Source organism: Symphalangus syndactylus, chromosome 23, assembly GCF_028878055.3.
Source record: "Symphalangus syndactylus isolate Jambi chromosome 23, NHGRI_mSymSyn1-v2.1_pri, whole genome shotgun sequence".
Classification (NCBI taxonomy): Eukaryota; Metazoa; Chordata; class Mammalia; order Primates; family Hylobatidae; genus Symphalangus; species Symphalangus syndactylus.
This window is the reverse complement of record NC_072445.2, coordinates 12,679,547-12,693,684: the sequence shown is the minus strand read 5'-3', so window position 1 is coordinate 12,693,684 and position 14,138 is coordinate 12,679,547. Positions and strand designations below refer to the sequence as shown.

The 14,138-nt window shown below is 40.2% G+C and overlaps 1 protein-coding gene across 14 annotated transcripts in view; it reads left to right on the top strand.

The window, feature by feature from the left end:
- BTBD9 (BTB domain containing 9) overlaps window positions 1-14,138 on the top strand; it is a 507,047-nt gene that overhangs the window by 23,925 nt on the left and 468,984 nt on the right. The window contains exon 1 of one of the 14 annotated variants that reach the window (XM_063632297.1): window positions 2,523-2,616. The exons of 9 other annotated variants lie outside the window; for them this stretch is intronic. In XM_063632297.1, coding sequence (XP_063488367.1) covers window positions 2,542-2,616 — 75 coding nt within the window. In that variant the 5' untranslated portion in view covers window positions 2,523-2,541. Of the gene's footprint in view, window positions 1-2,522; window positions 2,617-6,493; window positions 6,678-13,010; window positions 13,511-14,138 lie in introns of those variants that run through there. 4 more of the 14 variants (XM_063632288.1, XM_063632292.1, XM_055264600.2 and 1 more) reach the window with 4 other exon arrangements.

The following is a 14,138-nucleotide window of genomic DNA, read 5'->3' as shown; positions in this document are numbered from 1 at the left end:
TGGCCCAGAGAACCTTTGTCCTCTGGGGCAGTGTGCCTTCCAGTGATTGCCTCAGCATAGTGGACATGGGCAAGGGGGCGACTTGTTTCTCATTGGACAATCTTTTTTAAACTGTCCTTGCAAACCATGCTGATAACAAGCCCTATGGGGTGATTGGCCTGCTTCATTTTCTGTCCTCTCTGAACCACCAAGGCTTGTTTGTCTGAGGGCCATGACTAAGGCTGTGGCCTTTCTTTTATTTTGCTTTTCCTTTTTGGCCTTTTCCTCTTGGTCGCTATTATAGAACACCAAGGTTGCCAGGTTTAATAATGCCTCCAAATTTTGCTCAGGGCCCAGGGCTAGCTTTTGGGAGCTTTCTCCTGATATCTGTGGCTGACTGGGTAATAAACTTATCTTTTAGGATCAATTGATCCTTGAGGGAGTCGGGTGACAGAGGAGTGAGTATATTTTCTTAAGTCCTCCTGTAGCCACTCAAGGAAGGTGGTAGGATTTTCTTCCTTTTCCTGAGTTATGGTGGACATCATTGAATAATTCATGGGGTTTTTTGTAATTCTCCTTAGTCCTTCTAGAACACAGGTCAACAGATGTTTGTGACTCCAGTCCCCATGATCTGAGTCTAGGTCCCAGTGGGGATCTATACTGGGGACAGCTTGCTGACTGGTAGGGAAATTGTCCCTTTCTTCGGCTATCATTCTATCATTTACTTGACTAAGTTACCAGGTATCTGCAAACTCTCGGGCTGCAGCTAAAGCCGTATTCTTTTCATTAAAGGCCAAGGTTTGATCTAACAGTAGCATGACATCTCCCTAAGTGAGGTTGAAGGTTTGCCCTAGACCCTGTAGGACATCTATATACCTATCAGGATCATCTGAAAACTTCCCAAGGTCTACCCTTATCTGCTTTAAATCAGAGATTGAAAAGGGGACATGTACCTGGGTTGGGCCAAATTCCCCTCCCAGTAGCTTGAAGGGGGCATAACCGATAGCCTGGGGGGTTTTGTGGTTTCTTGGAGATTTTTTTGCTTGTTTCTTTCTGGGTGGGGGAGATTAGAGGAGGCTCATCATTAATAGGAAGAGGAGCTGTACGGAGGCTAGGATGTGGAGGTAAGCTGAGAGGTCCTCTTGTGGAAGGTAAATTGCAAGCTTTGCATAGTTGTGGATTATACTTCAATGAAAAGAAAGCTTGGACATAAGGTGTTTCACTCCATTTGCCTTCCCTCTTACAGAAAAGGTCAAGCTGCAGGATAGTATTGTAATTTATACTTCCCTCAGGTGGCCATTTTTCCCCATGAGAGAGAGAATATTGGGCCCACGCCTAGTGCAGAAAAAAATAAGCTGCTTCTTTTTCAGAGTCTGTGGGTCAATTTGGTCCCAGTGGCTTAGGATGCATTTCAAGGGTGAGCTTGTTGATACCTGAGTGTTTCCCATCTGAAAGAAAAAACCATCCGTGGTTTTGGTCTGTTTTTTTTCCCCTTCCAAGAACGCACAATGGTCCCTGGACCCTGCTGTTCAGAATAGTTGCACTCAACTGAAGGAGCAGCGGAAACACTTGTTTTCCTCCTAGACCACAAAGAGGACCGAGGAAGGTTGGATTTAGTGGCCCTTACTGATGCATTCTCAAAAACCTGTTAGTTAGAGTCCCAAGTGTTTTCTCCTGTTGGTGCTGGGACCTTACCCTTGTCCTATGAAGATGATATGCCTCAAAATGGAGTGGAGGGCCATACACTGAGGGAGGGAAGGGTTTCCAGCATTGGAAGAGTGACGCCTTTTGTCCTCACTTCTCATCATATGAATAGGAAGGATATCCCCCCAACTTTGGAGTCTATAATTTCTGAGGCTCCCCATATCCTAGCTTTGGGAATGGCCTTTGTTAGGCCTGCTAGTCTGAGGAGGCATCCTAAAATTCCAGATAGTACCCCCTATGATGGGGCTTTGGGCAAAAATTATGTCTTTCTGATTGGTAAGCCTGGGTGCCTAAAGAAGGGAACAGAGTCCCGAAATTTATGTTAGAAATTATCCTTATAGGAGAAACTAGAAGAGCATCAGGGACACGGAGTGGTTTTTAGAAGCAGGACTAGCTTTGGAGAAGAGAGGTGGGAGGAACTTTGTCTGACAGGTGTTAGGACCCAGGAGGCAAGGGTCAGGATAGATAGGATAGATGGGCGAGTCTTGCTTGGGTGATGTAACCTTGAGAGTTCTGCTCATGGCTGCAGGGTCAACCAACTTTTTGTTGGGACGCCGGAGCTGAATGGCTTTCCTCTCTATCGACCCTCGGCTCAGCCTGGAAGTGCAGGAAAAGCAGAAGCTGGTTCTGGGCAAAGCAATGCTCCCGACTCCAAAGAGTCAAGGGTTGTTAGAGAGCCCTTTCCCAGAAAGTCTGACACCCATGTCTTTAGTCCGGTGGCCGCACTAGTCACTTTTAACTGGCCGACAGGTGCCCGGTGTTTAGCCCCTGAATTCTAAGGAAAAATAGGACAGAATAGCAAGCAGAAGGGGTCTGATGGTACTCACCGCATAGCGATATCCTGGATGAGTCCCCAAGATGTGTCCGGAGTTGGTTCCTGCTGGTGGGTTCCTGGTCTCGCTGACTTCAAGAATGAAGCTGCGGACCTTCGTGGTGAGTGTTACAGCTCTTAAAGATGGCACAGACCCAAAGAATGAGCAGTAGGAAGGTTTATTGTGAAGAGTGAAAGGACAAAGCTTCCACAGCGTGGAAGGGGACCCGAGCGGTTTGCCGCTGCTGGCTGAGGTGGCCAGCTTTTATTCCCTTATTGTCCCCTCCCATGTTTCGTTTCTGTCCTATCAGAGTGCACTTTTTTCAATCCTTCCTGCGATTGGCTACTTTTAGAATCCTGCTGATTCATACATTTTACAGAGCGCTGATTGGTGCAATTTACAATCCTCTTGTAAGACAGGAAAGTTCCCCAAGTCCCCGTGTGACCCAGGAAGTCCAGCTGGCCTCACCTCTCACTTCCACCTCAACTTTCCAAGGAGCTGGGACTATTAGACATATGCCTGGCTTGCTAGTACATTAAAAAAAAAAGTGCTTAGTAGGTTATATATCTCTGAATTTTATTTCAGAATAGTAGGGCGTTGTAATAAAATATTTGTTATAAAAAGTAGGTGTTGGGTCTGATAGTATTGATGGCTATTATATAAGTAAAAGTCCAAGCATGGCACAACTGGCTTCTCTGCTCAGGGTCTTACTATGCTGAAATCAAAGTGTCAGCAGGGCTATAATCTCATCTGAGGCTCAGGGTCCTTTATTAAGCTCAGTGATTGGTAGCAGAATTTGGTTCTTGTGATTATACCACTGAGATCCTCCTTTTCTTGCTGTCTGTTAGCTGGAGGTTGCTTTCAGCTCCTAGAGGCCCCCCCCACCCCCAAGTCCTAGCCAATGGGCCTCTCACAAGGTGGCAGCTTGCTTCTTCAAGGCTAGTTGGAGAATCTCCCTCCAGTCAGCTACAAGACTCTTATATAAAGTTACTGGAATAACTATCCCATTATATTTCCAGGTCCTGCCCACTCTCAAGGGGAGGGGATTATATGGGTATGTGTACCAGGGAGCAGGGATCTTGGGAGGCATCTTACATTTCTGCCTACCACAGCCAACATTATCCCATCCTCATGTGTGTAACTCTTCACTGTCAGTGAAGTGCAGTTATTTGAAAAAGGACCGCAATAATTAAGCATTCACACAGGTATTGAGTACCTCTGTGCCAGGTACTTTTCTAGGCACTGAGGTGAATAGGGCAGAACCCATGCTCTCATGGAGGTTATCTTCTAGGGCGAACAGCAGTGAAGAAAATCAAATGGAGTAGAAGGTTAGAAATGGTATGGGAGTGAAGGGGGTAGTAGGGTATGTAGGGTGGTTAGGGAGCCAAGACCTGAATGGTGAGTGGCCAGTAGTGTGAAGCTTTGGGAACAAAACATTCTGGTAGAGGGAAGGTAATGATAAGGATCCTAAGTCAGTAATAAGCTTTGACTGTGTTTAAGGAACAGTAAGGCCAGTGTGGCTGGAGCAGAATGTGCCAGGAGAGGAGTTGGAGATGAGTTCGGGGTGGTGGTTCGATTGCAGAGCTGTAGATCTTGGTGGAGTATGATTTTTATTCAGCATGAGATAGAAAGGCACTGAAGTGTTTTAAGCAATGGAGTGACTGATCTGATTTATATTTTCAAAAGATTTATGTGGAGAAATGGCATGTAAGGGTGGAAATGTATAAATACAAAGAGACACAATTTGTGAAGGAAAAGAAAAGCCTTCTAAGTGCAGATGACAAGAGCGCTGGCTAGACCCGGGTCAAGGAAGGCTGCATGAGGAAATGGCACCTGAGTTGCACTTGGATGGTGGAAGGTGAAAAGAAGCGTGGTCCCAACAAGGGATCAACTTAAGCCAAAGCCCTGTGGCATCAGGGAGCATGTCAGTGCTAGGGAACGTCAGGGGGAATGATTAGAGTTAGGCAGGGCCCAGATTCCACAGGCCTTGAAGGCCCAGTTAAATGTTTTTTTCTGTGCTTCTTTTACGATAAGAGCTGTGGAATACCACTGAAGGGTTTTAAATAGGGACAGGAGTACTGGAGGGAGAGGATGAGGGAAATGGTTTACACTCAAGTTTTGTAATTTGAGAAATTCTTTCTGGCTCCTGCATGGAGGACAGTTTGGAGGAAGGTCTGAGTGGAAAACGGGAGATCACTTAGGAGCTATGTGAGGGTCCGAGTGAGAGGTGAAGGTGGAGTGAACTAGAATGGTAGCATGGAAGTAGCAAAGAAGTAAATTGACTTGAAAGCTCTCTTAGGAGGTAGAAACAAAAGACTTGCTGATGGATTAGGTTGGAAGGTGAGGTCGAAGGCAGTGTCTTTCTAGCTTCCACAGCTGGATTCACGGAGCTAGGGAACACTGCATAAGGACAGGCTTTTACTGGGGAGGGGCATAGAGAGTGTGAATTGAGTTTTGAGGTACCTTTGAGAAAAGTAAGTGCAAATGTAAAGTAGGCAGTGGTAATATAGGGGTCTGGAATTTGGAAAAGAGGTCTGTTAATATCTGTATGGCCTCTTTTGTTAATTTTGGGGTCTTAAATATGCCAGTCACTGTAAGGTGCTGGGGATGTAAAGATAAGTAAGATGTTATTCAGCATTTGTTGAGTGCCTGTAGTCTCTGTGTTCTGATTATTGTCCTCTGGGAGCTTACTAACCAACAAGACAGGTCTGTAACAAAATCATAGCAAGGTATGATGGGGGCAGTGATGGGGGGAACAGAATCTGACTGAAGAGGTGACCTAGATTGGCAGCGTCAGTGAAGGCTTCTGCTGAAGGGCTTGAAGCTTGTTCTGAGCCTTGAAAGAGGCAGAATTAGCCAGACAAGGAGAATACAAGAAGTTCCAATAGTAAAAGGCCTGGAAGTATGGGAGAAGAGAATTGACAACTCAGAAGAGCCAGCAGCTCCATATCCCTGGCTCTCACTAACCAGTGAACAAGGTGAATAAGCAGGAGGGCTCCTCACCAGCAAAGTCTGCTTAAGTTGGATGTTTTTATGGTGGTAAGGGTTCTGGTGAGACTTGACATAGCTGTTTGTAAGGAGAGGAAGAGAATACTCATAGCTGGAAGGGACTTCAGAGAACTTTTAGCCTTGTCTTCTCATTTACAAATGAGATTAACAAAAGCCAAAGAGGACAGCTGATTTGCTGATAGGAAAGTCAGGACCCACATCTCCCAGAGTCCAGATTGAGATTCCTTACATTACTACAGGAATGTCAGTACCCCTTAACCATTTATTCCCAGGCTCCCTCTGACATTTTTATATTGAAACAAAATGTGCAGGAAATACACAAAATGCTGTCATTGAGTAATACATGTGTCCATATGGGCTGTATTTTTTTTTTTTTAAAGATAAAGTCTCACTCTGTCTTTTAAAGAGACTCAATCTGTCGCCCAGGTTGGAGTGTGGCATGATCTTGGCTCACTGCGGTCTCCACCTCCTGCAATTGTCGTGCCTCAGCCTCCCGAGTGGCTGGGATTACAGGGGCCCGCCACCATGCCCAGCTGATTTTTGTATTTTTAGTAGAGACGGGGTTTCACTATGTTGGCCAAGCTGGTCTCAAATTCCTGACCTCAGGTGATCCACCTGCCTTGGCCTCCCAAAGTTCTGGGATTACAAGCATGAGTCACCACGCCCGGCCTGAGATTTTAATTCTGGCAGTATGACTTTGGATACCCTTTATTGCCTTTCCTAAGACAATCTCTAAAGCAGCGCTGTCGAACAGCACTATAATGTGAGATACAAACGCAAGCCTTGTATGTAATTTTAAAATTTCTAATAGCTACTCTGATGAAAAAAGTAGAAAGGACCAGTTGAAATTCATTTTAATATATTTTATGAAGACTAATATATCTAAAATATTACCATTTCGACAACTACTCAATAAAAACATGTTTTTTTTTTTTTTTAGTAAGTCTTTGAAATACAATTTATATTTTACACCTGTAGCTCGTCTCAATTTGGACCTGCTGTATTTCAAGTGCTCAGTAGCCACATGTGGCAAGTGGCCATCATTGTGGCCATTGCAGCTCCAAAGGGACAGGAGAGTTGGTGGAAATTAGACACTGCATTCCACAGCCTCGTGAGCCCAAGAGAGCAAACCTTGCTGAAAATCAGCAGATAAGGCAATTGAAAGGGAAGAAGGTAAGAGTAGTAATTCTTGGGTCTGATAACAGAGAGTGCCCCTGGCCCCTTCATCTCAGACTTGAAGGGGATTTGGGGGTGGGGAGAGTGTGGAGGATGGAAAAGAGTTTGTCCTTTTATTGCCAGGAAGCTAGTAAGATGTATTTTTTCTTTCTAAATTGAGGCTCTGCATTTCCCCACATTGTTACTCATCATGGTTAATTTCCATAGTACTCCATTCCTTAAGTCATCTCGGGAATAAATAGGCATTTGTGGGCTGGCCACCAGATATTGCAACATTGTTTCTAATGAAAAGACTTAGAATTCGAAGGCTTATATATAATTTGTTTTTGGAATGTCATCTTTTGTTGATTGCAAAGGAAGCGTTTGGAGAAGGAATTGCAGTTATCTTTTGCCTATGATCTCTAAGTTACAGCACAAGAGAAGGATAATAAACTTTGTTAGTTAGTATCTGGGTATTAACTGCTCTTTATTCCACTGTGGCTAGGCTGGGCTTGGCTGCGAATAGGCCTTTACCAATTGTTGGCTTGAATATTAGTTGAAGAGCAGACATTCTTGAAACTCAGCTATGTGAATCATTTATTTCATGAACTTCCATTCTTAAACACTTGCTTTTCATAGGTCCTACCCATTATAACTAAACTAACAAACTAAATAACATAGAAGTGTAGAAAGAACAGAGTCCTACCCTTCCTGTGTTCTGAAAATGCACACCTGTGCACTGTCTAGAAACACCTGACCATGAGTTTTATGTTTTTGTGAATGGAAAAATTGAATAGTGATATGTAGAGATTTTAAGGTGTTGATTCTCAGGATAATACCGTTGTTAAGATTTGTTTACATTCCACTCAAAGTATTTATAGACTTGACAGTTGAAAAAAGAAACCTAAATCGCTAGAGACTTTGAGAGCAAACACCAAGAAAGATGCAGTATGATAATTAAGTGGTTTTGTAAGTTTAAATATATTTGGAAAAAAATGAGAAACATACAAAGTGTGGTAAGGGAGTATAACCTTGGTTAGTAAAGTAGAAATGAGGAAACCAAATACCCACTGAATACAAGGGGAATGGAGAACTTCCTAATGAAAATATTTGATGATAAATAGTTGAGAGATATTTTTACGATGGGTATGTATATTTTATAATCAATTCCTAAGACTCACATGGAGTCTCACATTTGTGTTTAGTGTCATACTTGTTTATTGCATCCTTATGGGACACCAGGAAGAAAGACCTAGTCACTGCCCTCCAGGATTTGCATTTGGACACATATTTAGCTAATTCTAAAAAGTCTATTGTTAACTAAAATTCTGTCTGCATCAGTGTTTGCTCATGTCTCATTGCACTGTTTCTTGGTACAAGTAGGAGGTCATCTATATTTTTAAGAAAATGCATTTTTAAAAATGCATCCTTTTGATAAATATTTCTTTAGTAATTTCCACTGTTTAAATTTTCGAAAATGTCATTTATGTAAAAGAGAAATCCATTCTTGTTCTAAAAGAAGGAAATGCTTGAGAAATACATTAAGTTTAATCATAAAACTTTCCAATCATTCCCTATCTTCCTACATTCCCACTTCCCTCTCTGGAGGTTACTGCTGTAAACAGTATGATGTGTGTGCTTGGAGTTCTTTTTTCTGTGTCTGTGTTTACTTAATTAATATTTAGGTACCTTCTAGATACCAGGCATGTACATATACATATATGTATTTAAACACGCATCCTCACATGTATTCCGTATATTTAAATAAATGGATCCTATTGTATGAGGTCTGCTTGCTCATGTCACTGACCCTGCTTTGGTGCTCAAGTCAGAACATATAGATCTATTCCATTCTTACTGATGGCTATATCGTATAGATGCACTGTAATATATTTTCCATTCACTATATTGATGGACATTTAGTACCCCCCTCAGTTTTTTGCAGTTACAAGCAATGCTGTAATTAATAACCTTATATATTTCTAAAAACAAAATTGCTCGGCCATAGGAAATGTATATTTAAAATTTTGATAGACTGCCAAACTGACCTCCAAAAAGCTGAACCAGTTTATACTTACAACAGTATACGAGAGCATTGTTTCCTACATACATGATTTTGTTACAGTTTTAGAGCTTGAAGGACTACAGAATGCAGCCTAACCTCCCTTTCCCTTTTTCAAGGGACTTAAAATGATCTGCCCAGATCTTAACCCCCACAGAACTATGAGCACTTCTCCATTTCTGATCTTTGTTCCTATGAAGACATTGTAGTTTAGGCACATTTTATATTGTAAGATTCTACCACAGTGTTTATTTGTTTCTGTCTCTTCTCTGTTGCTACTCAGAACAAACTTCCTTTTCAGTCTCACGTTTTCCATTAGTCTCCTCCCCTTGCTGTGTTGTCTGCATGGAACATCTTTCATTTAATATCCTTAAAAAGCTACCTTCTTTAATTACTTAAATCTCACTTTATCCACAGGGCATATGGGTTACTTTAGATTTACCATGGCTACAGCAAAGAGAGTATTTTATGAATCTTGTTTCGTTATTAGTGGCTGATTCCTGTTTGCCAAGTAAAACATAAACTTCTTGGTTTATATACACTTCGAGAAGATGGCATTTGTCTTTTACAACATTTCTGCTACACTTGATGGCTTTATATTTGTCAAATAATGTGATGCCATTTCAACTAATGAAATCTAACAACATTTAAAAAATTTATTAACCACAATTTATTTTTTCTTTTAGAAATGACCTTCAGAAAGTATTCTGCTTATAAAGTATAAATAGGTTCTCTTCTTCTTGTGTCAGTATATTTATTTCTAAGGTACCTGCATTGTAAGCTTCTGTTACAAAGGCATAGTTCCAATATCTTCTTTTGATGGGCTGTGAGAATTTGTGTCAGTAACATCCCAAGTTGGTGCTTTAGCTGAGTTGGTCAAATACCAATATTATGACTTTAGGTAAAGAACCAACTGATGAAATTATAAGGAACAGAGATCAGCCTTGATGCATATTTCAATCATGATAAAAGAAAGAGAATTCAATATTAGAGGTGAATTAAATTTGCTCCACGAATGTTGTTCAAAACTGAGGATAGCAGTCTAATCATAAGCTCATCAATTATTCGTTAGTGTCTTGAGGGTATTAGTGCACAGAATACAGAAGAACCATCCACTACCCTTTAGAGTTTTTGTTCTAAAATAGAAGGAAAAAAATATATTCTCTCTCTTTTTTTAATTGGATTTTATTCTCCCACATTGTAGGTGAAGTGTATGTACACACAGAAGAAGGTGAAAGGCAGGCCACATATTTGCTTATTCTTGGGGGTTTGTGGAAGTCTGGTGGTAAAATTAAATTTGAAACATTAAAGGCTGATAGTTTTATAGGAAAAGTCTAGAGACATGGACTTCTTGGACTTAAAATCTTTTTTTTTGAGACAAGGTCTTGCCCTGTCATCCAGGCTGGAGTGCAGTGGTATGATTATGGCTCACTGCAGCCTTGACTTCCGTGGCTCGTGTGAACCTCCTGCCTCAGCCTCCAGTGTAGCTGGGACCACAGGTGTGTGCTACCATGCCTGGCTAGTTTTTTGTTTGTTTGTTTTGAAGAGACGAGGTTTCACTTTGTTGTCCAGGCTGTACTCTTTTTGCCTAAGCTTTTTCTGTTCCTAAAATGAAGTTGTTGGCTTGAGTTGTGCCTGTTCATTCCTTTATTCTTACATACACACTGTAGATTTGGATTTGGAAGAATTCTTGGTCAATTCAGTGGCCCCTTAGCTCAGCCTGTCAATGGCTGTAGTTTTTGGACAGTAACTCCTAGACTGCATGGGGATACTTTTTTCTGAGTTTCTTTTTCTTCTGCTTCTTCTTTTTTTTAAAATCACAGTACAGAATGTTATGTTGGAGTTAGAATAAAGTCAATGTTCATAAAACAAATGAGGAAGAGGTTATATAGGGGGAAAAAGCAAAATACTAGTACTATTTCCTTTAGATTATGTTCTAGAATGGCACAAATAAACTTACAAATCAAGATTTTATGTTGTACAGATTTCTCAGAGTTGATCTTTTTTTATTTTACAATTCCACAGAAAATAGCCAAGATACTAGGTTTAACAAACAGTAGTCAAAGTGTGCATAGTAGAACATTTTTATAACATTCTACAAATGAAAAGCCAATTCCCTTTACACAGACAGTAATGCAAATGTTCACAGTAGCTTTGCTATAAAGAAATTAAATTGCTGCAATTGATGATTCCACTGCTTTAATGGGAGTTCATGCTATAATAACCTTTATTAATTAGGAAAATATCGTATAATTTAAATCTGAGCAAGAATATTACAGACCCATAAGTTGCCGCTGAAGAAATTAAACAGAAATGGCTTGTCTTGTATTTTCAAATATTATTACAACTAATAACCTCTGCACTCATCATGACTTTTTCATTGCTTTTTGGCTGTAGGTGCATATATTTTTCTGCTCCCAGAATACAGATCATGCAGTTTTCAATGGCTTGGGACCAATAAGGCTGACAGTATGGAAAAGGATAGTTATATAATCTCAGATCCTTAAGTGATAGCAACTTCTTAGAAATGCAATCTATGACTTGTCATTCCTAAAAGTCATCTTATTTTATGGGAGATTGCCTTATATGGAGTCACATACTAGAGCAAATGAGAAGTAAGAGACTGAGGGGAATGTTTGGTGGCTGAATATGGTAGGTTATAGGTAAACATTTAGAACTTAGATTATGAAAATCTGGTAAGTTTTTGTACCTGATCCTTTCTGAAGGGAAGGAAGAAGAAGAAGAAGAAAGTTTCAGGATTTGGGGGAATTTAAAATCAGAATGAAGCTGAGTTGGGTCATTTGATATTTATGTTATTGGAAGATACCTGATTTGAATGATTTTGTTTGTTTTTTCATAGTTACTTGGGAAAGGTTGTTTTAATAAGAGATTGAATCCAGAGAGACTGAAGAGGGCTTGAACTGAAATAAAAATAATTTGGCAAATTATGAATTGGGCCTTTTTTTTTTTGCCTTGGGAGCCTTGATATTTTGTGATTAAATAATAAATAATAAAGGAGTAGCTTCTCCCAGCCACCACAGAGTTAGTTACTATACAAAGTGAGCCTGGAGCATTTCATAGTCTAGAAGAACACTTCTCAAAAGATGGCCCAAGGCCAGTGGACCAAAACATATTGGCAAATAGCAGGAAATCTCATAGTGTTTCATTTACGTATATCCTTTGGCAACTTACTGATAACCAATCAAGTGAAGCATTAAGAGTATGCAAAATGTGGTGTACATAAACCCATATTAGCATAATACTACAGCTTATAAAGGCTTCTAATTTTTCTACTAAGAAGTTTGGATGCTATGCAACGTGTAGCAATGTTGCAAAGCTCCACATATGAACATATGAACATGCATAAGGTGGAATTACTTTACATTTTAGACATATATCATCAGTATATATTGAGTTGAGCTTTTCATTGGTTTCTATTCTTAATTTTTCATTATAAATTCCTGTTTAGTCTGTATTTTTCTTATAGGTTGTTCACTTAACCCTGTAGTATATATTGATGCATATTTGTATCAACAGTGTTCTTGTTTTGTAACTTTTAAGTAACTAGATTGTACATTGCAGTTCCAATATGAATTATTCTCTTTGTATTAGCAAAGCACATGTATGTGTAATCTTCCCAAAGAGAATTGAAAAATAGCATTTCGTTATCACCCTTGCATATTTTACCTAGTCTGAAGATGGTATGTTAAAAGTTTGAGAACTGCTGCTCTGAGGAGTTAGCTGACAGGTCTAGAAGTCAGAGTCAGAATCATTTCTGATATCTTACATTTACTTAGCAAGATCTTATCAGTTCAGGACCTTGACAAACCCTTTCTGAATCTGCTACTTATTGGGTATGTGCTTGGACAAGTTACTGAATCTTGTCGGTGTCTCAATTTCCTGTCTGTAAAATGGATATTTTAAAAGTACCTACCTAATTCAATTCTTTGAATATTAAATAAGATGATGTATATAAAAATGCTAGGACTGTGTCTGGCTTATAAGTAAGTCTTCAATAGATAGTAGCCATTATTGTTAGATGAGAAGTACTTTCAGTGTCCCTACTATAAAATGGTTAATTTGTTACCAGATTCTAATTTGGTTTTAAGCTTGTTTTCAGATTAATACATCCAACGAATATATAATTAGTCAACAAATATTTTAATGCTTTTTGTGTGGAGGTTCATTGTTAGTTATATTGTATGTTTTCAAATGATTTATTTAATCATTTAAAATAATCAAAGGTCACTTTCTTATAAAATCTTTACTACTAGTAAGTAGTAAAGTTGTCATATTGGCCATTTTCTTATTATTTGCTTGTGTTGACAATGTTATATTATCTTCAATCAGTGGTTTCATTGTGGGAACCTTTTTTATTTTTTAAGACAGAGTGTATTAGGGTTCTCTAGAGGGACAGGATTGATGGGATAGATGTATATATGAAGGGAAGTTTATTAAGGAGTATTGACTCACACGATCACAAGGTGAAGTCCCACAATAGGCCCTCTGCAAGCTGAGGAGCAAGGAAGCCAGTCCGAGTCTCAAAACTTCAAAAGTAGGGAACCCGACAGTGCAGCCTTCAGTCTGTGGCCAAAGGCCCGAGAGCCCCTGACAAACCACTGGTGTAGGTTCAAGAGTCCAAAAGCTGAAGAACTTGGGGTCTGATGTTCGAAGGCAGGAAGCATCCAGCTTGGGAGAAAGTTGGAAGCCAGAAGACTCAGCAAGTCGGCTGTTTCCCTTCCTGCTTTTATGCTGGCAGCTGATTAGATGGTGCCTACCCAGATTGAGGGTAGGTCTGCCTCTCTTAGTCCACTGACTCAAATGTTAATCTTCTATGGCAACACCTTCACAGACATACCAGGAACAATACTTGGCATCTGTCAATCCAATCAAGTTGACACTCAATATTAACCATCATACAGGGTCTTGTGCTGTCACCCAGACTGGAGTGCAGTGGCATGAACATGGCTCACTGCCACCTCAACCTCGGGCTCAAGCAGTCCTCCTACTTCAGCCTCCCTAGTAGCTGGGACCGCAGGTGCACACCACCATGCCAGGCTAATTTAAAAACAGAAAGTTTTGTAGAGAAGGGGTCTCGCTATGTTGCCCAGACTGTGGGAACCTTTTTATAATTCACTTGTCATTTTGTGAGAGAGAATTTAATTAAAACTAGATAACATTTGGAAAATTCACTTAAGCAAGCACATGTTAACTTAATTCTTCCCATGCCCAAGTAAGGACACTACCTTCAGCCCTGCATCTTTGTGGAATTCCCACTCTTCTCTCAAGTCGCCTATTTATTTTATGACACAAATGACTGTTTTTGACATGTAGATCATGAGAAGGAGGCAGTGCCGTCCACTTACTAAGAATTAGTAAAGCTGGCCGGGTATGGTGGTTCACGCCTATAATCCCAA